This window comes from Accipiter gentilis, chromosome 1, assembly GCF_929443795.1.
Source record: "Accipiter gentilis chromosome 1, bAccGen1.1, whole genome shotgun sequence".
Taxonomy (NCBI): Eukaryota; Metazoa; Chordata; class Aves; order Accipitriformes; family Accipitridae; genus Astur; species Astur gentilis.
The window spans coordinates 37,093,264-37,117,717 of record NC_064880.1 but is presented as its reverse complement, the minus strand read 5'-3'; the positions used below and the strand labels follow the sequence as shown (position 1 = coordinate 37,117,717).

General features: G+C 62.1%; 4 protein-coding genes across 5 annotated transcripts; 1 reads left to right on the top strand and 3 right to left on the bottom strand.

Annotated features, from left to right (window-relative positions):
• Positions 1 to 201: 201 nt before the first annotated feature.
• Positions 202 to 5,854, bottom strand: GLB1L (galactosidase beta 1 like). Its single transcript, XM_049800104.1, is given in 17 exon segments — positions 202 to 468; positions 543 to 758; positions 1,121 to 1,252; positions 1,540 to 1,653; positions 1,785 to 1,874; positions 1,953 to 2,027; positions 2,167 to 2,285; positions 2,590 to 2,630; positions 2,850 to 2,971; positions 3,109 to 3,167; positions 3,255 to 3,435; positions 3,824 to 3,918; positions 4,193 to 4,253; positions 4,496 to 4,646; positions 4,987 to 5,159; positions 5,668 to 5,721; positions 5,723 to 5,854. Coding segments are annotated over 17 exon segments (1,962 nt in total). The 5' UTR covers positions 5,783 to 5,854; the 3' UTR covers positions 202 to 249.
• Positions 5,855 to 6,670: 816 nt separating this feature from the next.
• On the top strand, positions 6,671 to 9,618 carry STK16 (serine/threonine kinase 16). Its single transcript, XM_049811871.1, has 7 exons — positions 6,671 to 6,776; positions 7,935 to 8,154; positions 8,234 to 8,367; positions 8,443 to 8,563; positions 8,644 to 8,739; positions 8,807 to 8,928; positions 9,018 to 9,618. The coding sequence occupies exons 1-7, from the start codon at positions 6,691 to 6,693 to the stop codon at positions 9,154 to 9,156; spliced, it is 918 nt and encodes a 305-aa protein (XP_049667828.1). The 5' UTR covers positions 6,671 to 6,690; the 3' UTR covers positions 9,157 to 9,618.
• Positions 9,619 to 10,704: 1,086 nt separating this feature from the next.
• On the bottom strand, positions 10,705 to 20,423 carry LOC126049853 (tubulin alpha-5 chain). Of its 2 annotated transcripts, none has more exons than XM_049827045.1 (4): positions 20,322 to 20,423; positions 12,632 to 12,854; positions 11,981 to 12,129; positions 10,705 to 11,772 (listed from the first exon to the last, which is right to left on the bottom strand). In XM_049827045.1, exons 1-4 carry the CDS (start codon positions 20,322 to 20,324, stop codon positions 10,801 to 10,803), a joined length of 1,347 nt encoding a protein of 448 aa, XP_049683002.1. In that variant the 5' UTR covers positions 20,325 to 20,423; the 3' UTR covers positions 10,705 to 10,800. The 2 variants fall into 2 exon arrangements, with proteins under 2 accessions (XP_049683002.1, XP_049682925.1); XM_049826968.1 differs by lacking the exon at positions 20,322 to 20,423 and adding an exon at positions 14,502 to 14,633.
• LOC126049797 (tubulin alpha-5 chain-like) lies at positions 16,442 to 20,423 on the bottom strand. Its single transcript, XM_049826835.1, has 4 exons — positions 20,322 to 20,423; positions 17,982 to 18,204; positions 17,692 to 17,840; positions 16,442 to 17,509 (listed from the first exon to the last, which is right to left on the bottom strand). The coding sequence occupies exons 1-4, from the start codon at positions 20,322 to 20,324 to the stop codon at positions 16,538 to 16,540; spliced, it is 1,347 nt and encodes a 448-aa protein (XP_049682792.1). The 5' UTR covers positions 20,325 to 20,423; the 3' UTR covers positions 16,442 to 16,537.
• Positions 20,424 to 24,454: the final 4,031 nt, after the last annotated feature.

The following is a 24,454-nucleotide window of genomic DNA, read 5'->3' as shown; positions in this document are numbered from 1 at the left end:
TGAGCACTGGAACTGTTTGGGATGAGTGTGGTATTAATATGCAAAACAAGCTCAATCCTGGGCCGCTTTGTCCTTAGCCCAGACCCTGACTGGCCCCAGAGGAGGGCAGGAGCTCTGGATGTCCGTGCCAGGACGTGTGCCGCTTTCCTAGGGCCCTGCAGACCCTCCGCTTGCCCCTGTGCTTCACCAGCCCCCTGCCATCTCTACATCCCCACTGAGAGGCGATGCCGGTGCCTGGCAGCCCTGTGTTTATTCTGTGGCTGCAGTGCTGCGGCTGAGGGTCCTGTTGAAAAGGGGTCGGTCAAGGAAGAGCAAGAGAGGGGTAGAGGGTGCCCCCTCCAGCTCCAGCACTGTGATGTTGTTGGGGCGGCCAACATGCAGCACTGAGCCGGGCACAAAGAGGGTCTGCTGGGGCCCGCGGAGAGGCCAGTACCGGCCCAGGTTGAAGCCATTTATCCACAGCTGGCCCTGGAAGAGGGAGATGGGACTGAACTGTGCCACTCTCCACCCTCACTCCCTCTCCCAGCTATGCACCGCCTTACCTTGCTCCAACCTGGGAACTTCACGAAGGTGTCCCAGGCGATGCCAGGGGTCTCAAAGGTCCCAGTGTAGAAGGCTGGCCCTGCTCTGCCCCCACTGCTTGATTTTGGCAGGGCAGCGTGGGGCCAGCCCTGCTGGACGGCAGTGTCTATGGCCAGGGGATAGATCAGCCAGTTCCTGAGAGGGTGGGAGTCCAAGGAGAGGTTCCCCAGCAAGCCCTGAGATGGAGCAGCAGGCAAAATGAGGTAGCAGGGTCTGCCACAGGCAGGAGGATGCTTGGCTTTCCCAGGGCATATTCCCCTCACAGCAGTCATGGTAGGATGGGATCCCCATAGGGAGGCTGCATGGCCCTGGCTGCCATGGCAGTGTAACTGAGACGGGTGCCAATCTCATGGCCTTATTGTGGTCCTGGTGGGTTTGCCAGGACCAGAGGAAGGGATGGTGTGAGATTAACCAGGGAGCAGGTCTGGGGGTGGCTGCATTGTGGCTGGGGTCTGTCATGGGTGGCAGGAGAGGGGGGTGTTTGGCCACACAGCTGCCCAGGCCATCTCCAGAGTCCCAGGGCGCCCTCTCCCCTCACCTTGAAGTCACTGATGTTGGCCCCGAAGCTGATCCTGCCCATGTTCTCCAGGAGCACATCCAGGGTGTCCCCAGTACTGCCCGTCACGTGCAGTGCTGTCTGCCCATCCCGGTCCAGCGTCCCCTGGTACTCCTGCAGCCACAGGGTCAGCACTGCTGCCCCATCCCTGGGTCCCACTGCCCCAGTCGCTGCCAGCAGCCTGCCAGCATTGCATCTTGGTGCCTGCTCTCCCAGAACCAGCCCAGGGCTGCCCTCTGCCCCCAGAGGGGACAAGTTCAGGCCAGAGGGCTACCCCACAAGGGCTCAGTGTGGCTCTCAGCACCCTGGCTGTCCCCGAGACCCTGGCAGGGCACGGCCCTGCTGCCAGTAGATCCTACAGCCCACCCAGAGGCTGGGTGGCTGTGGCCCCATAGCCTCACCTTCTGCAGCATCACATAGCCACGGTCACAGATGCTGTGGGGAGGAGCGCCCAGTGTGGCTGGGTCCAGGACATCCCGGGGCAGCTGTGTGCGGTACAGCACAAAGCCATGGATCTGCAGGACACAGCAGAGTGGCACAGAAAGGGAAATGGGCCTGGAGACAAGCCCTGCTCCTCCACTCCAGAGCCAGGGCAGGGCAGGCAAGCCTAGGAACATCTCCCCCAGCACTGCACCCAGCCCCTCACCTGCTTTATGGCCTCAAAGGTGAGGGGGAACTGGCTCTGGATGGGCCCAGAGGGGCACAGCACATCCAAGACATCCAGGAGGTCAGCATACTGCAAAGAGAGGGATGGGCACTGGGCAGCCAGGCAGGGCTGGGCAGGGACAGCATAGCCCTTGGGGCAGGCACTCACCTTCCGCAGGGCCACCCAGCCATAGGCATACTTGGGGGTAGCAGGTGGCATCGGACCGACTGGCAGGGGCTGGAACTGAACAGCAAACTGTCAGCTGCCCCCCAGGGTGAGCAGGGAGATGTCCCCTGCCCTGCCAGGTCCCTCTGTGTTCCCACTTCCCTGGCACAGGCAGTGCTGCCCAGTGCTGTCCCCCTCTTCCTGCCAGACTCAGCACCTTGCTGATGACCGTGCGGATGGCAAACAGCTTCTCGGTGGGGTCTCCTGCCTCCGAGAGGGGGGCATCGTAGTCGTAGCTGGTGGTCACTGGTTTGTACTGGTCCTTGAAGTCAGCACCTGGCCAGGGAAGCGATGGGAGCTGGAGAAAGGGGCTCTGGCAGAGCCCATGGCATGGAACCCAGCACCAGGCTGGCTGCAATGCAATGGGAGGGGCATGACCCAGAACTGGAAGCCCCTGCTGGGGGACAAAAGGAGTCCCCAGGGGGAGGCAAGCTTGGGCGCAGGGGCCCTTGGGTATGTGTCAGCCCATGCTGTCCCCAGGGACAGAACAGGAGCCTGAAGCAGGCTTCTCGGGGATGGCCAAGAAAAGCCCCCTATCCCCGCAATGTGTCCCCTCTCCCTAGAGCAGGGCCCTACTCACCGCTCCAGTAGGCGAAGTTCGTCCCCCCATGGAACATGTACCTATGGGACACCCCAGGGAGCCCCGTCAGCACCCCACAGACCCAGCAGGGGCTCACCAGGCACTGCCCCCTCCCTGCTGCACCCGCAGTCCCAGCCCTGCCTGCCTCCCCCTGCCCGAGCCCTGCAGGACTTAGGCGAGCAGTGATGCCTGCTCCAATGCTGGCAGAGGGAAGGGCATCACCGCCCTCAGGCTGTGTCCCCTGCCAGCTGACTACTTGCATGTTGATGCTGGCTCCCAGCTGCAGCATGTCCTCCAGCCCCTGGGCCACCCGCACAGAGCTGGTGCTGGCGTGCGCTTCCCCCCAGTAGTCCAGCCAGCCCGTGTAGTACTCGGAGTTCACCTGGGGGAACAAGGGACAGTCACCTGCCCGGAGCTGGGGCTCCTGGCACCCCTCTTTGCCTCATCCCCTCCCAACCCATCTGCCTCCCCAAAGCCATTGTGGGTCATCCCCCGCCATGGTCCCTGTGCCAAGCTCACCAGGGGCCCCTTTGGCTCGACCTGGCGCTGGGCACCAAATGCCTCCGTCACATTGGAGCCTGCAGAGGTGGAGCAAGGGAGGGAGGTTGGAGCAGGACGGAGCAGCGACCCCCACGCCCTCTCCTCCTCCTCCCCCATAGGGGTACCTGGCCCAAAGTCAACGGTGGCATAGAGCCCCTGCAGCGTGCCGCAGCGCAGCTCCTCTGCCCGTGTGCCATCGGTGGTGAAGAGCAGCACCTCGCTTCCTAGCAGCGCCCGAAAGGAGCCCAGCAGGTGCCGCAGGTACCCATAGTCGCAGGCGTAGTAGCTCCCATATTCGTTCTCCACCTGTGAGCAGGGCAGGGGCCAGCACCCAGCATGGACATGGCAGGGCTGCAGCCAGGTCCCACCGTCCACTGGGACGAGCACCCAGCTCCCCCCTTCCCTCCCAACATCATCAGATATTCATGACAGCCCCCAGGTGGGTCCTGAGAATGACCTTCCAACCCGCCCACAATGCCCAGCTCTGCCAGTGTCCCTCAAACCACAACTGGGGTGGTGATAGGTACCCCAGAGTCCCAGCCCTTGGATTTAAACCCAGGTCCAGAGGTCAGGAGGGATTTATCTAAGAGCTGTGCTAGATGAGATCATCGCGTACAGGGTACAGGTAGCTTTTTGGGGCACATCCGAAGATGACCCAGGGCAGAGCAGGGGGCTGGGTCCCACAGCACCCTACCTGCACACTGATGATGTTCCCTCCATGCTGGTATAGCCGTGGCTTGATCTTGGGAAGCAGGACATGGAGCCAGGCGTCCACGGCTGCCAGGTAGGCTGGGTGGCAGAGGGCAGCTCAGCCTGGCTGCAGCATCCACCCCAGCCAACCCATAGCCAGCCCTGCTAAGAGGAGGATGGAGCAGACAGGGCAGGGCTGAGCGCGATGGGGAAGCAGAGGTGGAGGACAAACTATGGGGCTCCCAGAAGATGGAGAAGAGGATGGGAGAGACCCTGCATGCAGGGCTGGTAGGTGTGTGGAGAGAGACAGGCGTGCTGGGACTGGCACCAGGCTGTAAGGACGTGGTGGCCAGAGCCCTGTGACGAGGCTCACCGGGGTCGGAGGAGCGCAGGATGATGTCTGGTTTCCACAGCAGCCAGGCGGGTAGGCCACCCTAGAGAAAAACACACAGCAGGGAGAGAGGCAGAGAAACCACTCAGCAGCCCGGGCTGGCACACAGCTGAAACCCAGCCAGCACAATGCTAATGCTTGGCACTGGAGCAGCGCGTGCCCCACGGGGCGGCAGCCTGGGCATGGCTGGCATGGCACCACAGTCAGTGTGCCAGCCTGAAGGGCCAACCCCGCTGTGCCCTTCCCAGACCACCCATCACCCCTCTGTGCCAGGCTAAGGCTCACCATCTCCCACTCCGCACAGATGTAGGGTCCCGGCCGCAGGATCACCAGAAGCCCCAGCTCGGCTGTCAGGTCCAGGAAGGCTTCCATGTCCCGGTCCCCAGCAAAGTCATAAACCCCCGGCAGCGGCTCATGGTAGTTCCAGGGGATGTAGCTGGGGCGAGAGGGGAGATCAGCAGGTGGGGCCTAAGGGCACCCCGGCATGACGGGGAACCATCCCACAGGCTGGTCCCTTTGCTCCTGGGAACTGACCTCCAGCCCAAGATGAGGATGGCAACTGGGACTGGACTGGGACTAGCCCAGGCTCATGCTTGTGCCCACAGGGGCATCCTAGGGGTCCCAGTCAGCCCAGGGCAAGGGCTGGTCCCTGCACCCTGTGATCAGACAACTCCCTTGCCTCTGTCCCTACTCTGGGGACCCCGGGGACCCCAGAGACCCTGAGGGGCCGCGGCAGCTATGGGCTGTGCGCCGTCAGGGCTGTCCCCATCGCTTACACCTGCACGGCGCTGAGCCCGCTCATGTACATCTTGAGGAGCCGGTCCCTCCAGGCGGGACGTGGGACGCGGGCATAGTGGATGCTGCCCGAGATGTAGCGGAAAGGGGCACCATCCTTGCGGAAGCAGTCTTCCTCGTAATCCAGCTGGAAGGAGCGCACCGGGGGGGAGGCCTGCAGGAGGGGGCAGTGCTGGGTCGGCTGCAGACCCCCCCCCCAAGCCCAGCCACCCCCTCCCAGGCTTCCTGGGACAGGGACTGATGGGGGCTGGTTCCTGGGGGGACCCTCCCAGGGGGGACCCTCCCGGGGGGGACCCTCCCCATCCTCGGTGCAGGGACAAGGCAGGTACCGTGCTGTCCCGGGAGAGCAGGAGGGACAAGCAGGGCAGCCATTTGCACCACCTGATGGCCCCCCTCACTCATCAAACACCCTGCGGCTGAGCTGGTGGCATTTTGGGGGGCGGGTGCTGCTGGGGATGGGTGCTGGGAGGGCAGGCAGGGAGCTGGGAGTGCAAGTGGAACACCGGGGCAGGACATGGGCTGCAGCAGAAGGGAGCCATAGCGGGAAGAGCAGGGAGACAGGGGAGGAAAGCAAGGCGGATCCCGGAGCTGTCCCAGCAGACCCTTCGTAACTCAGACCCGCAGGCTTCTCCCAAAGTTTCCACCCGTGTTTGCTAACCAACCTGCGCGTGTAGGAGCCGGGCCACCAGCAGCAGGGCGAGAGCGGGCAGCCCCATCCTTCTCTGGGCACTCGGCAGGGCCGGGATTGGGGACGAAGGGGGACGTGGACACCACCATCACATGATCCTTCTCCACCAGCGCCAGGCGCTTCCTCCAGGTCCTAAGTGCAGGCAGCTGGAACAGCAGCACAGCTGGTGGGGAGGGAAACGTGGGATAGGGAGTGAGCAGCTCTGGTCCCCCGTGCCTGGGCCAGCTGCGCATCGCCCCCCTCAAAGCCCACCCGGCACAGGGTGCAAGCAGCGCTACCACCGCCTCAGCCAGCTCCAGCCAGCGGACGCATCCCCGGTGCCCCCCGGGGTGGTGGGTGACACAAGCAGGGGGACAAGGAGCCTCGTGAAAGTGTCACCACCAGCCAAAAATGCCTTCGAGGGAGCTCAGCCTGCTTGTTGCACCAGAGGGGTGGTGATGGGACACCCCGGTTATAGCTCCGGGGCGGAGGGATGCTGCTGCTGCGGCCTGAAGGAAAGGAAAACGACCCTGGCCCGAGGGCCGGAGCCTGGTGACAGAGCCGGTGACAGGCGGAGCTGGTGACAAGGGTGTCGGGGAAGTGCCGCAGGGCAGGGCGAGCGAGCGGTGCCCTCGGGGACGAGCCCTGCTGGGGGGTAGCCTCGCCGTCTCAGCCCCCTGCACCCCCGACCTGCCGAGGGGTTTGGCTCACCGGGGCCAGCTCCGGGGAGCGGCGGGGCTGCCGGCTGCCGCTACCACCGCCACCGCTCGCTGCCGGGGACCGGGGGGTGCCGCGCCGCCGCGGTCGCCCGCGTTCCACCCCGGTCACAACGAGGGACGAGCCCGGGGCTCGCCGCTGCCCCCGCCCGCAGCCCGCCCTCTCCGGAGGAGGGAGCGTTAGGATCCCCGCCGCGGCGGCACCGGGGACCGGCAAAGGCTGCAGCGCCCCGCCCGGTGGGTGACGCGGCGGGTGACGCAATGGGTGACGCGCGGCGGCGGGCGATGACGCGGGGGGGGCGATGGGGCAGGCGCTGTGCGTCTGCTCCCGCGGCACCGTCAGCCTGGGGGGCGCGCGGTACCTCGTGCTCCACCGCTTGGCAGAGGGGTCCGCAGGGGGGCTGGGGCGCGGGGGGGGTCCACGGGCACGGGGGGATGCTTGGGCATAAGGGGGGGCTGGGGCACGGGGGGGATGCTCGGGCGGGGGGGTGCTTGTGGGTGGGGGGGTGCTGGGGCGCGGGGGGTGCTTGTGGATGGGGGGGTGCTCGGGCATGGGGGGCTGCTCGGGCTTGGGGGGTGCTTGTGGATGCGGGGGTTCTCGGGCACGGGGGGATGCTCGGGCATGGGGGGATGCTTGGGCATGGGGGGGATGCTCGGGCATAGGGGATGCTTGGGCTCGGGGGCAGAGGTGATGCTCGGGCACGGGGGTGATGCTCAGGTATAGGGGATGTTCGGGCACGGGGGGATGCTCGGGCATGGGGAGTGCTTGTGCCTGGGGGGATGCGCAGGCATGGGGGGGGGGGCTGTGGTTGGGGGGGGTTGTTCGGGCATGGTGGGTGCTTGTGCCTGGGGGGGGTGCTCGGGCTTGGGGAGTGCTTGTGCGTGCGGGGGATGCTCAGGCATGGGGGTGCTTGTTCCTGGGGGGTTGCTCAAGCATGGGGGGGTGCTTGTGCCTGGGGTTTGCTCAGGCATGGGGGGTGCGTGTGCATGCAGGGGATGCTCGGGCGTGGAGGTGATGGTCAGGTATAGGGGATGTTCGGGCACAGGGGGATGCTCAGGCATTGGAGTGATGCTCAGGCATGGGGGAGGTGCTTGGGTGTGTGTGTGATGCTCAGGCATGGTGGGGAGATGCTTGAGCACAGGCGCTGTTTGGACATGGGAGAGATACTTGGGCATGGTAGGGGGAGATGCTTAAGCATAGCAGGGAAATGCTTGAGCGTGTGCATGGAGGAGGAGTCTCATGCTGGGTGGCAGGGGTCCCGGGCAGGGTCATGCCCAGGAGTGGGTGCTTGGACCCACGGGAGTGAGGGTGATTGGGCCAGTGGGGTTGTTCATGCAGAGGTGGGAATGCTCTGGGTGCCTGGCAGGTGCCCCCAAAGTGGGGGGAATGTACATGCCTGGGGGGTTTTGATGGAGAGGGGTACAGGCACCTGCTGCCCTCTGTCCCTCTCCCCTGGGTCCTCACAGCTGAGGCTGGGCAGAGGGCCCTGATGTGGGTGCTGCAGCAGTGTGATACCCAGCCCACGCCACGCTCGGCTCCTCGCAGGGGCTTCAGCTATGTGGACCTGGTGGAGGGGCTGCGGGACGGTCGCTTCTATGCCCTGAAGCGCATCCTGTGCCATGACAAGGAGGACCGCCAGGCTGCCTTGCACGAGGTGGAGATGCACGGCCTCTTTGACCACCCCAACATCCTGCGCCTGGTGGCCCACTGCATGGTGGAGAAGGGTGCCAAGCATGAAGCTTGGCTCCTCCTGCCCTATGTGAAGGTGAGGGGGGCTCCCCTGGCCGCCCCCAACCCCTTGCCACCAGGAGCGGCAGTGGCGACCAGCTGCTTGCGTTTGCCAGGGAGGGACCCTGTGGCGCGAGGTGGAAGCACTGCGAGAGAAAGGGACCTTCATGCCAGAGCAGCGGATCCTCCTCATCCTCCATGGCATCTGCAGCGGGCTGCAAGCCATCCATGGCAAAGGCTACGCGCACAGGTGGGAGGCCAGCGGCCCCAGCCAGGGGGGTTGCCAGGGGGCCCAGTGGGCGATCAGTGACATCCATCCCTGCAGGGACCTCAAGCCCACCAACGTGCTGCTGGATGAGGATGACCGGCCTGTGCTGATGGACCTGGGCTCCATGAACCGAGCTCGCATCGAAGTCAACAGCTCTCAGGAGGCCATGGCTGTGCAGGTGGGTGCCCTGGGACATCAGCCCACCAGCCTGTCACTGCCCCGAGCCCTTCATCCCCACCCTCACCCTCCTCTCTGCAGGACTGGGCTGCCCAGCGCTGCACCATCTCCTACCGTGCCCCCGAGCTCTTCACGGTGCCAAGCCAGTGCGTCATAGACGAGCGCACAGATATCTGGGTAAGGATCCAGCCCCCTGGTCCCCAGCCCCCTTCCGCTGGGCTGCCCTGACCCCACCGTGCTCCAGTCCCTAGGCTGCGTGCTGTACTGCATGATGTTTGGAGAGGGCCCTTACGACGCCATCTTCCAGAAGGGTGACAGTGTGGCTTTGGCGGTGCAGAACCCCATTGTCGTGCCCCCCACGACCAGGTGAGGGCCTGGGGAGGGTGACCCTGCTCCCGAGCAGGCCCCTGTGCTGTATGCCTCTTGAAACATCCGCCCCGCCATCTTTTCTCCAGGTACTCGGCTGCCTTGCAGCGCCTGCTCTCCTCCATGATGACATTGAACCCCCAGGAGCGACCCAGCATAAGTGACATCCTCCACCAGCTGGATGGGCTGCAACCAGCGCCGGCAGGACAGGACACCACGCAGATCTGAGCCTGTCCCACCCCGTGGTGGCGATGCGCCCCGAGGACAAGCCAGGGTAAAAGCAGCTGCCCTCGTCCCTGCGGAGCCATTGCAGAGGGGATTGCTGCAATCGGGGGAGAGCTGCTGCTCTGTGCCGGAGGTGTGTTGGATTTGGAGTGTTCTGTGCCCTGGATGCTGCTTCCTGGGACTTGGTCTGTGCCCCAGAACTGTGGACGTGTGACCTGCTGCTAAACACAGGGCCCTCACCGGCCACTGCCTCCCCCCAGGGGTTGCAGAGGAGGATGCTGTGGGACCTCCCAGGTGATGGCAGCCGTGGCCCCACAGCTCTGCACGCCAGGAGGATCGCTCCTGACCAAGGGCAGAGCTGCGGTCCAGGTCCCGGTGTGGTGCTGAAGCAAGGTGGGGGGACCCAGCGCCCGCTCCGCTGCTGCTCTCAGCACCAACGTTGCCTTGTGTTTGGAATAAAAGATGTTCTTGCAGAGGTGTGCACGGCGTGTCTGTCTGCAGGGAGGGGGTCCCACCAGGGGCACGCTGTCGGGGTTGAGGAGCCAAGCGTTGCTGGAGGGGAAGGGCAGCACGGGACAGCCCCCGTGGGGCGGCACAGCCAGAGCATGAGCAGTAAGCAGGGAAAGTTAATCCCTGGCCCCAGCACGCTCCTGATGGGAGTTCAGACAACTCCGCAGCTGGAGCCAGGCACCGCTGTCAGAGCTTCCAGGGCTGGGCACTGCGGGAAGGGGCTCAACACGGCGCAGGCAGGCAGGCAGTGGCAGGGGTACAGGCAGAGCTTCTTAGCTGCCCAAGGAGAGGGAGGTGGGTGCCCAGGCTGGGGAGCTGCCAGAACTTGGGGGGGTAGGGGCAGCAGCCCTGCTCCAGTGGGGGCAAGCAGAGCCTGGGGACAGCACAACCATCCCAGCACTGGGGACACTCCCCAGCGCTGCTGGCACCCTTGGCTGGATGGGCTCACTGGGACATGCAGCAGTTGGGCTGCCCACAGAGGGGAGATAAAAAAAGAGATGCAGACAAGCAGTTTCACAGGGAGCGTTCCCCTCCTTTAATCCTCTCACCACAACACAGCAGTAAAGCGGCCGCGGGGGTTCCTGCCGCACTGGATGCCCTTTTGAGGTGCACCCGCTACACCGCAGAGCCGGGCATGCCCCTTGTCCCACACTATGACCACAGGGACAGGGGTGCCAGACTGCCCCCACTACTTACGCCACTATCCTTCAAGATGAGCCCACCCACCCTCGGGCTGCACATGAGGAGAAGTCCCAGCAGCCGCTGATCTTTTTCTGCTTAGGCCAAATCTGCTTCCCTGAGGTCCAGGATACAATGCGGGGCCATATACCACACGAGGAAGCGGTACCCATCCCTGGCTGGAGCAGCGAGTGGGCGGGATGTCTGCCACAGTCCCAGGGAGCGGACCTAGGGGCTCTTACCTATGTGGGGAGCAAGCTGGAGCTGGAGCAGAGCACTGGGAGGAAGCATAGCAGCACCAGCAGCAGAGCTGAAGCACTCACCACACACCTGACCTGGCAAGAAACCGATACAGCTGGGGGGTTAGTGGGAGACACAGAGGCTCTGAAATGGTTTATTGCAAAGGATTTCTGCAGCTAACACGGGGAAGGAGCACGGTCCTTTTTGCCAGGGCCTTCTCTACTCCTCGCCCTCCTCTTCATCCTCGTAGGAGTCCAGGCCCACCTCCTCGTAATCCTTCTCCAGAGCGGCCATGTCTTCCCGCGCCTCGGAGAACTCCCCTTCCTCCATGCCCTCGCCCACGTACCAGTGCACAAAGGCTCGCTTGGCGTACATCAGGTCGAACTTGTGGTCCAGGCGAGCCCAGGCCTCGGCGATGGCCGTGGTGTTGCTCAGCATGCAGACGGCGCGCTGCACCTTGGCCAGGTCCCCCCCTGGCACCACCGTGGGGGGCTGGTAGTTGATGCCCACCTTGAAGCCCGTGGGGCACCAGTCCACAAACTGGATGCTGCGCTTGGTCTTGATGGTGGCGATGGCAGCGTTGACGTCCTTGGGCACCACGTCCCCGCGGTACAGCAGGCAGCAGGCCATGTACTTGCCGTGGCGAGGGTCGCACTTCACCATCTGGTTGGCTGGCTCAAAGCAGGAGTTGGTGATCTCGGCCACCGACAGCTGCTCGTGATAGGCCTTCTCTGCGGAGATGACAGGGGCATAGGTGGCCAGGGGGAAGTGGATGCGAGGGTAGGGCACCAGGTTGGTCTGGAACTCAGTCAGGTCAACGTTCAGGGCCCCGTCAAACCGCAGGGATGCTGTGATGGATGAGACGATCTGGCTGATGAGTCTGTTCAAGTTGGTGTAGGTTGGGCGCTCGATGTCCAGGTTCCTGCGGCAGATGTCGTAGATGGCTTCATTGTCCACCATAAAGGCGCAGTCCGAGTGCTCCAGTGTAGTGTGTGTGGTGAGAATGGAGTTGTAGGGCTCCACGACAGCGGTGGAGACCTGTGGTGCAGGGTAGATGGAGAACTCCAGCTTGGACTTCTTGCCATAGTCAACGGAGAGTCGCTCCATCAACAAGGAGGTGAATCCAGAGCCGGTGCCACCTCCAAAGCTGTGAAACACGAGGAATCCCTGGAGGCCTGTGCACTGGTCAGCCTGCAGAGAGAGACACATGAGATTGCTCTGAGATGGATTTCTTTGTGAATGTCTGACTGTTCAGAAGTCCTTCAGGACCTGGTCCAGCCCAGCCATGGGCAGCTGCAGATCCCTCCCAGGGCACAGCAGGGCTTGCAGTGTGCTCCCACTCCCAGCATGGTGCTGGAGCCCACCCCAGGGGGACACTGCCCCCTCTGCGGTCACCTACCAGCTTCCGGATCCTGTCCAGCACTTGGTCAATGATCTCTTTGCCGATGGTGTAGTGCCCACGGGCGTAGTTGTTGGCAGCATCCTCCTTGCCGGTGATCAGCTGCTCGGGGTGGAAGAGCTGGCGGTAGATTCCAGCCCGAACTTCATCTAGGAGGGAGCAGGGGAGGGTTGAGCCTGGTGGAGGCTGTTGGTTTAAAGTGGCCGCCAAGCAGCCAAGTGGGTGTGAGCACCCATCTTTCACCCCAGCTCCGCCTGCCAGGGCACAGCCAAGGACCCACACGTCAGCAGGGCCACCACAGGCGTCAGGTTTCTCTGGCAGAGGGAGGTGGCTGCCACCTCCCTAGGCAGGAGCTCAGCTTCTCCCACCCATCCAGAGCTGCCTGCCCACAGCATGCAGCGGCACAGCGGGAGCTGCCGTGCCGGTTGGGCTGGTTTCTCGTCATGCACATGTGGTAGCAGAGACTACCAGCACCGCTGCCTCTAGGACACTTCAGGAACAAAAGCTGGTGCTCGGGTTTGTGGCTTCTCCTGAGGAACAAAAGGCCCTGGGGTTGAACCTGGTGCAGGATACTGCCAGCAGACCATGAGCACCAGCCTCTTGCTACCCACCCAGAGCTGCACCCCAGGCTGTGCAAACTACAGCACTCACCAATCACGGTGGGCTCCAGGTCCACGAAGATGGCCCGTGGGACATGCTTCCCAGCCCCGGTCTCACAGAAGAAGGTGGTGAAAGAGTCGTCCCCTCCACCGATGGTTTTGTCGCTGGGCATCTGCCCATCGGGCTGGATGCCGTGCTCCAGGCAATACAGCTCCCAGCAGGTGTTGCCCATCTGGACGCCGGCCTGGCCGACGTGGACGGAGATGCACTCGCGCTGGGGAGGGGGAGGCAGGGTCAGACCCTGGCGCAGCTCTATCCTGCCCATCCCAGGGAGGGCTCTGCCTGGTACCAGTGCCCCACGACCACCCGCATGGGACCTGCCCTAGCCAGCGACCCCAGGGAGCACATTTTCCTTTGGATGGCCTCCCACATGCCCCTAAGGGTCCTCACATGCCCCTAAGGGTCCTCACACGGCTGTCATTGCCCTTGGCCATGCACAGGCACCACGCTAGATCGGGAGCTGGCCCTGGTGTCCCTCACACTCAGCCGGCATTGGGAGCCACCAGCCCCACGGACCCTGGCCAGGGCTGTCCTCCAGCAGTGCAGGTAGCTGAGCCTGGCCCAACTCCCCTGCCTCAGCCACCCTGCCAGGCTCCCCAGCAGCCGCAGCGCCTTCCCCATGCAGGGCAGCCCAGCGAGGTGCTGGGCTGAGCAGACATGCTTAACCCATGAGGTGCAGCCACCATGGGGAACCCCTCTGCCTGCTGCTCCAGAGCCAGGTTAGCACTCAGCCTCCTGGGGCAAGGGGCCTTGGGAATGCGGGGGCAGTGGGAGGCAGCCAGAGGAGGGCTGTCTGTGAAGCCCAGTAGTCTGCGAGGCAGTACAGAGACTCCTCAAGCTATGCAGTCCCAACCCCATGCTGCAAAAACTCGGGTGGGCAGAAGCGCCGAGGAGCAGGCTGCGAGCTGGAGGTGTGCCTCCTGTGCTCCCTTCCTGCAGGTGCAGGCCTGCTCCGCTACCCCTGGCATCCCTCCTCTGCTAGCCCTAGCATCCCCGCATCACTACTCCCGGCACCCCCGCTCGCCCAGGCAGGACACCACAACTCAGCCTGGGGGTCCCGGAGCTCCTCGCTCCTACATTCCCCGACTGCGTAGCGCCCTGAGCCGCGATGGGGTCTTCGCCCCGGTCCAGCGCTGGGGGAGAACAAGGACTCCTGCCTCCTCCGTGAGGAGGGCCGGGGCAGCCTCAGCCGGCCGGGAGGAAGGCCGGCCCGGGGCAGGGTCCCCGGCAGAGCCCGGTCAGTGCCGCAGCGGGCCGGGCGCTGCGCCTCCTGGCACGGCCCGGTGTGCCCCCCCCCCCACGAGCCGCTAAATATAGCCCCGGCCCCAGGCGAGGGAGGCGGTTGCCCGGTTTGGACTGCGGCCCCGGCCCGCTCCGCCGCTACCAGACCCCCGGGGGACGGGACGGGACGAGACGGGACCGACCGGAGGGACGGGACCCCTGCGCCCGCCCCGACAGGGCGCCCACTTGCCGCGGAGGGAGCTCCGCCGAGCGCCCAGCTCCGGCCCCCGGTGCCCGGCTGGTGCCTCCACCCCCGGCAGCTGTCCCCGTCCGTCCGCGGCCACCGTTCCACACCGGCGGGGTCGCCCCCCTTCATCCTCAGCGCCCCCTCCGCTGCGGCGGCGGGGGGACCCAGGCGCCCCAAGACCGGTAGCGGCGGGGGGGGGGGGGGGGGGGGGGCAGAAGCGGCGGGGGGGCAGGGCTGCCCCCGGACAGGGGCCGGTGGGGCTGTCCAAGGTCACGGTGGGGAAGGAGGGGGCGAGTCGCTGCGGCTCCGCCGTGCCCGGTGCTCCAGGGAGGCTGCCGGGCGCCCCCCGCCCCGCCGCCGTGCCTGCTGCCCCACCGCCCGGCCCGCACTCACCATGCTGCGGCTGGGGGTCCGGGCTCTCCCGGCGGCTCGGTGCGGCGGGGTTCGGCTCGGCGCGGAGCTGCGGCTGCTGCAATCCCCGCCGCAGCGCCCTCTTATAGGTGGGAGGGGCTTGGTGCCGCCACGCCCCCTTCATTTGGTTACATTTGCATGCGGGGCGGGAGTACTCACTTCAAGGGGAGCGGGAGCCTGCCTGGGTCCCTCCCGGCTGCGGAGGACCCCCAAGGTGTAGGGACCGGGATCCCTCTCCCTCCTCTGCCGGGAGGGAAGCGGGGGGCATCCAGCCAGGCTGCGGGCAGGTCAGGGCTCCAGCCCTCAGGGGTTACAGGCGGTGCTCAGCCACCAGGACGGGGGCCGGAGCAGGTACAGCAGCCCCTACCCCGCTCTGGCACCAGCTCACCCGCACTGCAGGCTCCCTGGGGTTTAGGGACACCCCGAGACCACCTGGGTCTCCAGACCAGGAGAAAGGAGGAGAAACGTGTCAGGCTCTGGAGCCCAGGGTGCCCCCAAACCTTACTTTGCCATCAGTACTTGGGGAACCTCTGGCCGAGGGCTGCCCTTCTTTCCCGGCGGGGACAGGCAGGCAGTGCCGCGCACCTCCGTGAGACTGCAGATCAGCACGACAAATCTGGGCTGAGGGGCTAGCCCAGCTGCAAAAAAAGGGTCATTGCAGCCCGTTTGCTGTTAACGACTTGTAACTACACTCAGAGAAGTAGCTCCGTTTGAGCCCCGGCTAGCACAGCCTCCCCCGCTGGGGTCAGGGCTGATCCTGCTGCTGAGAATGTGGGGGCCACCAGCCTGGCTGCCGAAGGGCGGAAGGCAGATCCCCGCACCCCAGCCTCGCACGCTACGTGCAGCAGGGACGGGGCTCTGTCCTTGCTGCCAGGGCATGGGCTCACACAGCTTTCCCTGCCCGTGGGGATGGGGGCTCTGCTGCTCAGTAGCATGCCAGGAGACGCTGCTGTGTCCCTCTGCAGCAAGGTCTAGATCAGAGGTGCAGGATAACCTTAGGAAAAAAGTAATAGGGCACAATTCCAACACCTGCATGCTTCCAGCAGCAGAGTCAGGTCTCTGAAGACACAGGGAGAAGGTGTCTGAAATGGGATTACCTCGGAGGAGCAGGGTCCTTCCTTGCCCCACACACAAAACTCGGTAAGGAGTGGATCAGAGCAGTGCCCAGCGTGAGGGGCAGCAACTCCTGCACTGGCACAGCAGCAGGCACCACTCAGTCTGAGCCCAGCACTCTGGTCACGGGCATGGGGAACGGTGCCAGCAGCCCTGCACAGTGGGACGAGTGCCTGGCTGTGCTCCAGCAATCCATGCAGCCCGGGGCTGGCTCACACTTTCCCCTCCAGCTGACACGGGTGCATGCCGGGAGGAGGGCAGGGGAGGACAGCCCCTGTGGGTCAGTGTAGCTGGAGCATTAGTGATAAGCAGGGAAAATTAATCTCTGGACCCAGCGTGCTGGATAATGGGTAACAGAAATCTCCAGTCTGCAGCTGGAGCCAGGAGCTGGTGTTTGGACTTCTCACTGCCAGGCAGGGCAGGGAGAGGGCTCAGCACAGGGCCAATGCAGAAGACGAGCTGGGGCAGGCAGAGTGGGGCGATGTGTCCCAGGGTGATGGCAGAGCACTGGCACAGCCAGGCAGGGAGTGGGCAGAGGTGCTCCCAGACAGAGGACCCTATGCCTGAGCTAGGTGCTTCTCCCATCACGTCATCAGCACTCCTCAGGTCCCTTTGATGGACATGCGTGGGCACTTTCCCAGAGCACACCATGTGTCCTGGCCATAACCCCCAGGTACAGGGCTCTTACCTATGTGGGGAGCAAGCTGGAGCTGGAGCAGAGCACTGGGAGGAAGCATAGCAGCACCAGCAGCAGAGCTGAAGCACTCACCACACACCTGACCTGGCAAGAAACCGATACAGCTGGGGGGTTAGTGGGAGACACAGAGGCTCTGAAATGGTTTATTGCAAAGGATTTCTGCAGCTAACACGGGGAAGGAGCACGGTCCTTTTTGCCAGGGCCTTCTCTACTCCTCGCCCTCCTCTTCATCCTCGTAGGAGTCCAGGCCCACCTCCTCGTAATCCTTCTCCAGAGCGGCCATGTCTTCCCGCGCCTCGGAGAACTCCCCTTCCTCCATGCCCTCGCCCACGTACCAGTGCACAAAGGCTCGCTTGGCGTACATCAGGTCGAACTTGTGGTCCAGGCGAGCCCAGGCCTCGGCGATGGCCGTGGTGTTGCTCAGCATGCAGACGGCGCGCTGCACCTTGGCCAGGTCCCCCCCCGGCACCACCGTGGGGGGCTGGTAGTTGATGCCCACCTTGAAGCCCGTGGGGCACCAGTCCACAAACTGGATGCTGCGCTTGGTCTTGATGGTGGCGATGGCAGCGTTGACGTCCTTGGGCACCACGTCCCCGCGGTACAGCAGGCAGCAGGCCATGTACTTGCCGTGGCGAGGGTCGCACTTCACCATCTGGTTGGCTGGCTCAAAGCAGGAGTTGGTGATCTCGGCCACCGACAGCTGCTCGTGATAAGCTCTCTCAGCCGAAACCACTGGAGCATAGGTGGCCAGGGGGAAGTGGATGCGAGGGTAGGGCACCAGGTTGGTCTGGAACTCAGTCAGGTCAACGTTCAGGGCCCCGTCAAACCGCAGGGATGCTGTGATGGATGAGACAACCTGGCTGATGAGTCTGTTCAAGTTGGTGTAGGTTGGGCGCTCGATGTCCAGGTTCCTGCGGCAGATGTCGTAGATGGCTTCATTGTCCACCATAAAGGCGCAGTCTGAATGCTCCAATGTGCTGTGTGTGGTGAGAATGGAGTTGTAGGGCTCCACGACAGCGGTGGAGACCTGTGGTGCAGGGTAGATGGAGAACTCCAGCTTGGACTTCTTGCCATAGTCAACGGAGAGTCGCTCCATCAACAAGGAGGTGAATCCAGAGCCGGTGCCACCTCCAAAACTACGAAATACGAGGAATCCCTGGAGGCCTGTGCACTGGTCCGCCTGCAAAGAGAGCCAAGTAAGATTCCTCCAAGCACTGACTTTGCTGGAAGGAAGTTTCAAACTTTTGCTTGGGCAGCCACAGATCCTTCCCAGGGCACAGCGGCACTCCCCCCATGCTCCCACCCCCAGCGTGATGCTGGAGCCCACCCCAGGGGGACACTGCCCCCTCTGTGGTCACCTACCAGCTTCCGGATCCTGTCCAGCACCTGGTCGATGATCTCTTTGCCGATGGTGTAGTGCCCGCGGGCGTAGTTGTTGGCAGCATCCTCCTTGCCAGTGATCATCTGTTCAGGGTGGAAGAGCTGGCGGTAGACTCCTCCCCGAACCTCATCTAAGGAGAGGTTGGCACAATGTCAGAGGTTTTCTAACTCGCCCAGGGGTAACGTGGCAGGAGACACCCTAGGCACTGTCCCGCAGTGGGTTGTTCCCAGAGATAGCGACCATCGTCACTGCCCAACCGAGGTACACTCACCAATCACGGTGGGCTCCAGGTCCACGAAGATGGCCCGTGGGACATGCTTCCCAGCCCCGGTCTCACAGAAGAAGGTGGTGAAAGAGTCGTCCCCTCCACCGATGGTTTTGTCGCTGGGCATCTGCCCATCGGGCTGGATGCCGTGCTCCAGGCAATACAGCTCCCAGCAGGTGTTGCCCATCTGGACGCCGGCCTGGCCGACGTGGACGGAGATGCACTCGCGCTGGGGAGGGGGAGGCAGGGTCAGATCCCGGTCGGCACCACAAACGCAATTGCTGCAGGTGGTGCACAACTCAGGCAGGACAGCCCAGGCCCTTGTCGGCTTGTTTGAGCCACACTGCGCTACCTGGGTGCCTTGTGTCCATCCCAGTCTGCTGCCCTCTCCCAAATCTGGTGTTCTGCCTCCCATCACTGGACTGCCCACCTCAGGGGTCCAGTGAAGATGGAGACCCATCTGCTGGAGCCCAGGACACCAGGCCAGCACGTTCCCTGGACTGCCTCACCCACAGCCCTGGGAAGCACCCAGGGAGCATCTTCTCCATTGCCCAAACACCCACTTGGCTTAAGGGCTGGGGCCCTGCAGCAGCTGGCATGGCCCCTATTGCTACTGGCGTGACAAAGCATCACCCGGGCGCTTGGAGCTGACGGCACTGAGGATGGGTGCCCAGCAAGGCGGGGGATTTGCAGCAGTGAACAGTTGCCGTGCTCTGAGGCTCAGCTTCCCTAAATTAGCTCTGGAGGAGGAGGAAGCATTAGATGCACTTAACTGAACCAAAGGGCTGAGGTGGGAGGGTCCTCTAGCTCAGGGCTTCAAGGGCAGCCTCAGGTCCCTCAGGGGAGGCCAGGCTGAGGTGGGCTCTGCAGTCTTGCTCCCTCCAGGTGAGGCACCCCAGAGCCTGCAGCCCTTTCACCAAGAACCAAAATATTCAGTGCCTCAGCCCTGCTGTTGCCAAGGACTTGGATGCGTCATCAGGCACGACTGAGGCAGAGGAGCATCCAAACCAAACCGGATTTCCAGAGCCATGGGTGCCCCACAGTGATTCAGCTGGCAGGAAGCCGGTGGAGCCAGCCATTTTGCGCTCAGGAGCACGGCAACGACGGCCGTCCGAGGAAGTTGCAGAGGTTACAGCAAGTCCTGGCTCTCTGCATCTAGGGTGCTTTTGGTGCTGCATTTCAGAGGCAGCAGTGACAGTGAGGGATGACAGAAAAATAAGCCCTTGATACCCATGGTGAGAGGCAGAATTTCATGTCCCCACCTTTCCCAAAGCTGAGGTGCAAGGGGCAGCAAAGTGACACCCTACTTATCCCTCCCAGCAGGTCCATAAAGGTTTTGTAACACAAGGAGCCAACGGTAAGTCCTGAGGAAGCTCCAGGACCCTCAGCAGAAGTGCACAGCAAGCACTTGACACAGCTGCAAGCACCTCTGGATGACCACAAGAAAGAAGAGACGAGAAAGGACTCCTCCCTGGCCAAGGACCTTGCAAATCAGAGCGGAGGGCAGAGGGTTATGCTGGCCACCGCACTTCATCCCGCCAACACGCAGCAGCCAGGACTGACTGGGGGACCCAGCCCTGACAGCAGGCTGGGCAAAGCCTAGCAGCACCAGGGATGCAGCATTGCTGGTCACCAGCTGGCAGACTGCCTTCTTCGCGGCAAGGTCTGGCTCAGGAAGGGCAGGGAGCGCAGCCCTGCAGGGCAGCAGGCACCCTGGGGCTGGGGTACTCTCCAGAGCAGCCAGAAAGCTCAGGGGCCAGAGCTCGCAGCAGGACTGCAGCAGCAGGGCAGCCCGGAGGCTCACCCACAGTGATGCCCACCCCTGGGTTGGACCCTGGCACCCGAGGTGCGGGGCAGTGGGTGAAGGCACAGCTTGCTCCTGGGGCTCAGCTGTGGGCCTGCAGCATGGGGGGCTGGCAGACTGGGTGCGCTCCCCCACAGCCGGAGGCGTTACCAGGGGAGATGGGCAGGAACCGTGGCTATTAAAAGGGAGGAGAGGTGAGAGGGTCAGCCCAAACGCCGGTCTCCGCACACGGCCGGGTTTGGCTAGTGGCCTCCTGGCCTCGCACATGTCAGACGGGTGCAAGGGGGATGCTCAAAGGAGGGAGGCTGCTGAGGGCCGGGGAGGGAGCAGCTCAGAAAGGGCTGGAGCCAGGCAGAGGCAGGGCAAGCACAGAGGGTACTCTCATCGCCCGCACCGCACCTTTGGGCTCCCAGGGGAGCCCCCCCCCGTGAAGCTATGGGGGTCGCAGCCTGCTCCGGGGAGGGCCCCGCCGGGGTTCCCCCCCACTCCTGGGGGACACCCTCGGGGCCGGAGGGAGGGGGCAGCCCGGGGCCGGCACTCACCATGATGCCGCCGCCGCACGACCTGCCTCTCCCCGGGCTGCAGCAGCTCCGCACGGCCGGGACGGCCGCGCCGCCGCCGCCTTATACCGGGGGCGGCACCGGCGCTCTGGGGCGGGCCGCCCCGCCCGAGACGATTCCGTGCGATTCCGTGCGTTTGCATAAATTTGCGTGCGTTGCGCGTATTTGCATACTTTTGCATAGATGCGGCTCTGCTGTCCGGCAGCCGGCTGGGTGCATTGGTGGAGTCACCGAGGAGCAGCACCCTCCCGGACCCCCCCGCTCCCTGCCTCGCAGGGGCCACGGGAGACCCGGGAGTTCCCTCGGGGGACGGGCATGGGGGCACAAGGGTTGGTCTTACTGCGCTTGCCGGTCCTGGCAGAGGGGCATTCCGCTGAGGGGCAGAGGTGGCACCTTCTTGGTGGGTGTCCTGCTGGTGCGAGGCACCATCCAGGCATTGACCGGGAGAGACTTTGGGAGCTGAGGAAGGAAAAGCAGCGAAGAACCTGGCTCAGGTCTTCCCTCCCGGTGGGTGTAGGCGCTGGTGTGATCCCTGGGTGAGCACAGAGCTGGGTCTCTGCCAGCCGCTCAAGGTCCTTGAGCAACACCCGGGAGAGACACTTCAGAGGCAAGCACAAGCTTTCCCAGCTTCTGTGGAGATCGGTGAGAAAAAAGCAGGAAAACTCCATTCTGTCCTTTGCCGCAAGCCCCTTAAAGACGGTTGTGCCCCAGCACTGTGTCTGAAAGCCCTGCCTGCCGATGGGCTCCTCCTCCTCCAGCCTGACTCTGCTTTACCTCCTGGTTTTGATCTGATTTCACAAAGCTTTATGAAATGACTGGGGATGAGGAGAGCTTGGAGCACCTCGAAGGGGGTCTCTTTGCAGTGACTTCACTGATGTCTGGCTTTGCTACAATGAATAATGTGTCCATCCTTTCCTCCCCCCTCCAAAATGCTCGCAGCATCCACTGCAGTGCAGAACCAGCCCTGCCTCTGCCTGAGCCCTCTGACTTAATGAGTTTTTGCTGAAAGGCGCTGTCATCTCTCAGCTCGTTCTGAAAGTTGGATGCTGGACCTAAATTATCCACCCACAATAGCCTTTCTTTGTGCCTGAGTCACCTGGAAAGTGTCACCTTCACTGATGAACACGTGTAAAGTGACTGAAAGCAGCAGTACTGCTGTGAAGACTGTGCTGGTGTCTAAGCAACACATTTCTGAGACCTGCAGAAATGGCTGAGCCAAACAATCAGAGTGGATTTAATCAAGCTGGTGGGAAATTTTTTTTTTTTCCACAGAGATGCCTCAGGTTGTGAGTGCTGCTGAACCTGGACAGGATGCTGTGGTGACTCTGGAAAATAACTCTGGAAATCCCTAAACTCCTCCCCATGGTATAAATGTCCTTTGAGTGACCTCAGAGATCACTAGATAACGCGGACCATGCTGATGCAGACAGTCCATGAGAGTGAGAGAGTAATTTGTAGCACTGAGGCATCAAAATTTGAGCCTCAGAAGTTAAATTGTGTGAAAAGGAGCAATGGGATCATCTTTCCCCATGAAAAGCTTTGCCAAGGGGCTCACTGAAACGTGTGCTGGATGCCAAGGTGTCACTTTTGACTGGGTATCTCCTAGCACCCTCTTTACTTCCACAGTGCAAATTAATTCTGGGGTGTTTATAGCATGAATGCTTTGCAGCAGTGGTTGGAAGCACAAGCATTGGAACTAGGCAGTGAGCAGCCTTTCAGGCGGCCACACAAGGTTTGTGGGGTTCACCCAATTTCGGAAGATTTGTATGACAATCTGGTGGCACCTCGGGGTGTAAAATGATGTGATACTTCGCCAGGAGATGCCTGGATCTGTTTATATACCATTCTGGTAGAGACCTGACGGTGAAATGTCCCTCATTCATCATTGCTGCAAATGCATGTTCACAGTGAAAATAACCACTCAAGATGCTGTTATGTTGAACAAGCAGGGCAGCAATGACTGACAAGAGAGCCATGAGTCATTCGGAGCTACGCATCTCCATGTACCTCTGATCTGAAAAGCCCAAACAGATGTCTAAGCTTTTTTGAAATGCTTAAGAACAGCTGGCTAAATCCAGGGAGCACCAATCGGCTGCATCTTGTCAGTGCCTGACTGCTCAGCAGCCTGGCAGATGCTGGTAGCAGCAGCCTGCAAGCACACAGCGGAGGCTGAGCTCACCCTGGCTGGAAGAAGACTCGTCCCGAGGCGACCCCTCTCTCACAGAGATGTTACCCACATGCCTAAGAAGACCCTGCAAATGTTTTCAGACCACATCCGAAATCACAAGGTTGCAAGAATTGCTCGGGAAACATTTTCGTCATTGCTCAGAACAAAGTTAGACCCTGCACCAGCGCCCAGACAGGTACAAAAAGCAAGGCAGATTTTAGGCTAGTGAGTCAGAATTCAACCATCTCTTGACAGAAGAATGGGAAAAACAGATCGAAGATACTCCAGGGGCAGAGCCCTGCATGCTGCAGAGGAAACCCCTGCTTGCCGCTGCCCATGGGGCCCAGGAGATCGGCCAGCTCTCAGACAGGTACCTGCTGGTACAGGAACCACTGCTTGCAGTTACTCAAACAAAGCCTCTCAAACAGCTCTCTTCCAGAAGCATGTTAAAGTCTGCCACACCTAAAAGCACCCAGAGCTGAAACTGGGGAGGACATGACCTGTTCAGAGCCCAGCCTGGTACATCCCATCCACACCCCAGTTCCCCAAACCATTGCTCCCACTTTTCAGACCTCAGCTCCACCCAGGCTGTTCCAGGCAGGGCAAGCAGTGTCACAGAGCGTTTTGGGGTCACGGCTGTCTTGGGAAGGTAGAAGAGACCACAGCTGTGCTATGGGTTTGGGGAGGAAGCCCAGTGCGCTCCACTTGAAGACTAGCTTGAGGGGGTGGCACAAGGCAAGCACCAGATGACGAGGGGTGCTTCAGGAACATGGGCTCCTGTCCACCTCTTTAACCTCAGCCAGGAGCTTCCCAAAGGGGTTGCATCTGTGCCTGCTCTGCTTACCCCTCACTCCATCCTTGCACAGTTGCTCTGCCCATAATCCTCTTAGCAGCATGGCTCAGCAGGGAGGTGGAGGAGCCGGGATATGTCTCCAGCCCATCAGTGCCCTGTGCAGTTTGCTCTCCAGCAGTGGCTGCATTGGACGATATGGCAGGACCCTGAGCCCAGGAGCAATGAGGCAGGAAGGAGCTCTTTCAGTTCAACAGTTCCCAGAGCCCCATATGGCCAAGCACTGCCTACTGCTTGGCTGAGGATACCGGCAGCGAACCCAGCTGCTGGGCTCGTAAGCCCAGAGAGCCAGCGATGCTCTGCTGCAGGGTGAGTCGTGATGACAACCTTCTCAAAGCAGAAAGGCACCTCTGTGTTAACACAGGGCGGACAACATTGGCTGGTGAAACTAATGAGTCTGTTGAAAGCACGGGGCTTGACTGCATCTTGCAGACGTTGTGAGTTCAAGCAAGTCCCTTGTGATGCTAACTGCTCCAGTAGTATCCCAGCAAGCCATCGTGCAGGGTCCCTAAAGCACCCTAAAGCTTGCTCCTGGTGATGGGCCCGGCATCGTATGTCTGATTGCTGCTGCAGTTCTAGCATGACAGCATTTGGGACATACTTTGCTGCCCTGAAATGTTCTAGCACAACGTGGAGATGGGCAGAAAACGCTCCCTTTGCCATTCCTTGAGATATTCATGCCTTGTTAAGGTCAGAAAGGGCCCTCTGAGCACCTCATAGAGATGACCTGAGATGAGAAACGAGGGTGTCTGGAAGGCTAGATGCCATGGGCTGCAGTGGAGGGCTGAAAGAATGGGGACTATCTAGAAGACCAAGCAGAGACTAAATAAAGGCCTTAAAATATGTTTAAGGCAGATGCAGATAGGAAGGGGATTAACTCTTCTGCATGTTCAGGGCAAGAAGATGCACGTTTAAGGCTTGCTAGCAGTAAGGGTAGTGAAGCATGATTGTCCCAGGATCAAGGGATCTTCATCAGTGGACATCTTCCATAACCCACCTGTGGCATTTACTCCTGAAGACCTATGGTAGTGATCTGACAGAAGTCCTCTCTGCTGGAGCTGAGCAACAACAGCGTAATTGCTGGTTCAGATAAAATTA

What these genes read in the sequence shown, in the direction of transcription:
- STK16 (XM_049811871.1), top strand. Translation starts at nt 6,691, where the DNA reads ATGGGGCAGGCGCTGTGCGTCTGCTCCCGCGGCACCGTCAGCCTGGGG. An exon ending in GGCAAAGGCTACGCGCACAG is followed by an intron (nt 8,368 to 8,442) that starts GTGGGAGGCCAG and finishes CCATCCCTGCAG; the next exon opens with GGACCTCAAGCCCACCAACG. An exon ending in ACGAGCGCACAGATATCTGG is followed by an intron (nt 8,740 to 8,806) that starts GTAAGGATCCAG and finishes ACCGTGCTCCAG; the next exon opens with TCCCTAGGCTGCGTGCTGTA.
- LOC126049797 (XM_049826835.1), bottom strand. An exon ending in CCTGGAGCCCACCGTGATTG is followed by an intron (nt 17,841 to 17,981) that starts GTGAGTGTACCT and finishes ACCTCTCCTTAG; the next exon opens with ATGAGGTTCGGGGAGGAGTC. An exon ending in TGGACAGGATCCGGAAGCTG is followed by an intron (nt 17,510 to 17,691) that starts GTAGGTGACCAC and finishes CTCTCTTTGCAG; the next exon opens with GCGGACCAGTGCACAGGCCT.
- LOC126049853 (XM_049827045.1), bottom strand. An exon ending in CCTGGAGCCCACCGTGATTG is followed by an intron (nt 12,130 to 12,631) that starts GTGAGTGCTGTA and finishes GCTCCCTCCTAG; the next exon opens with ATGAAGTTCGGGCTGGAATC. An exon ending in TGGACAGGATCCGGAAGCTG is followed by an intron (nt 11,773 to 11,980) that starts GTAGGTGACCGC and finishes CTCTCTCTGCAG; the next exon opens with GCTGACCAGTGCACAGGCCT.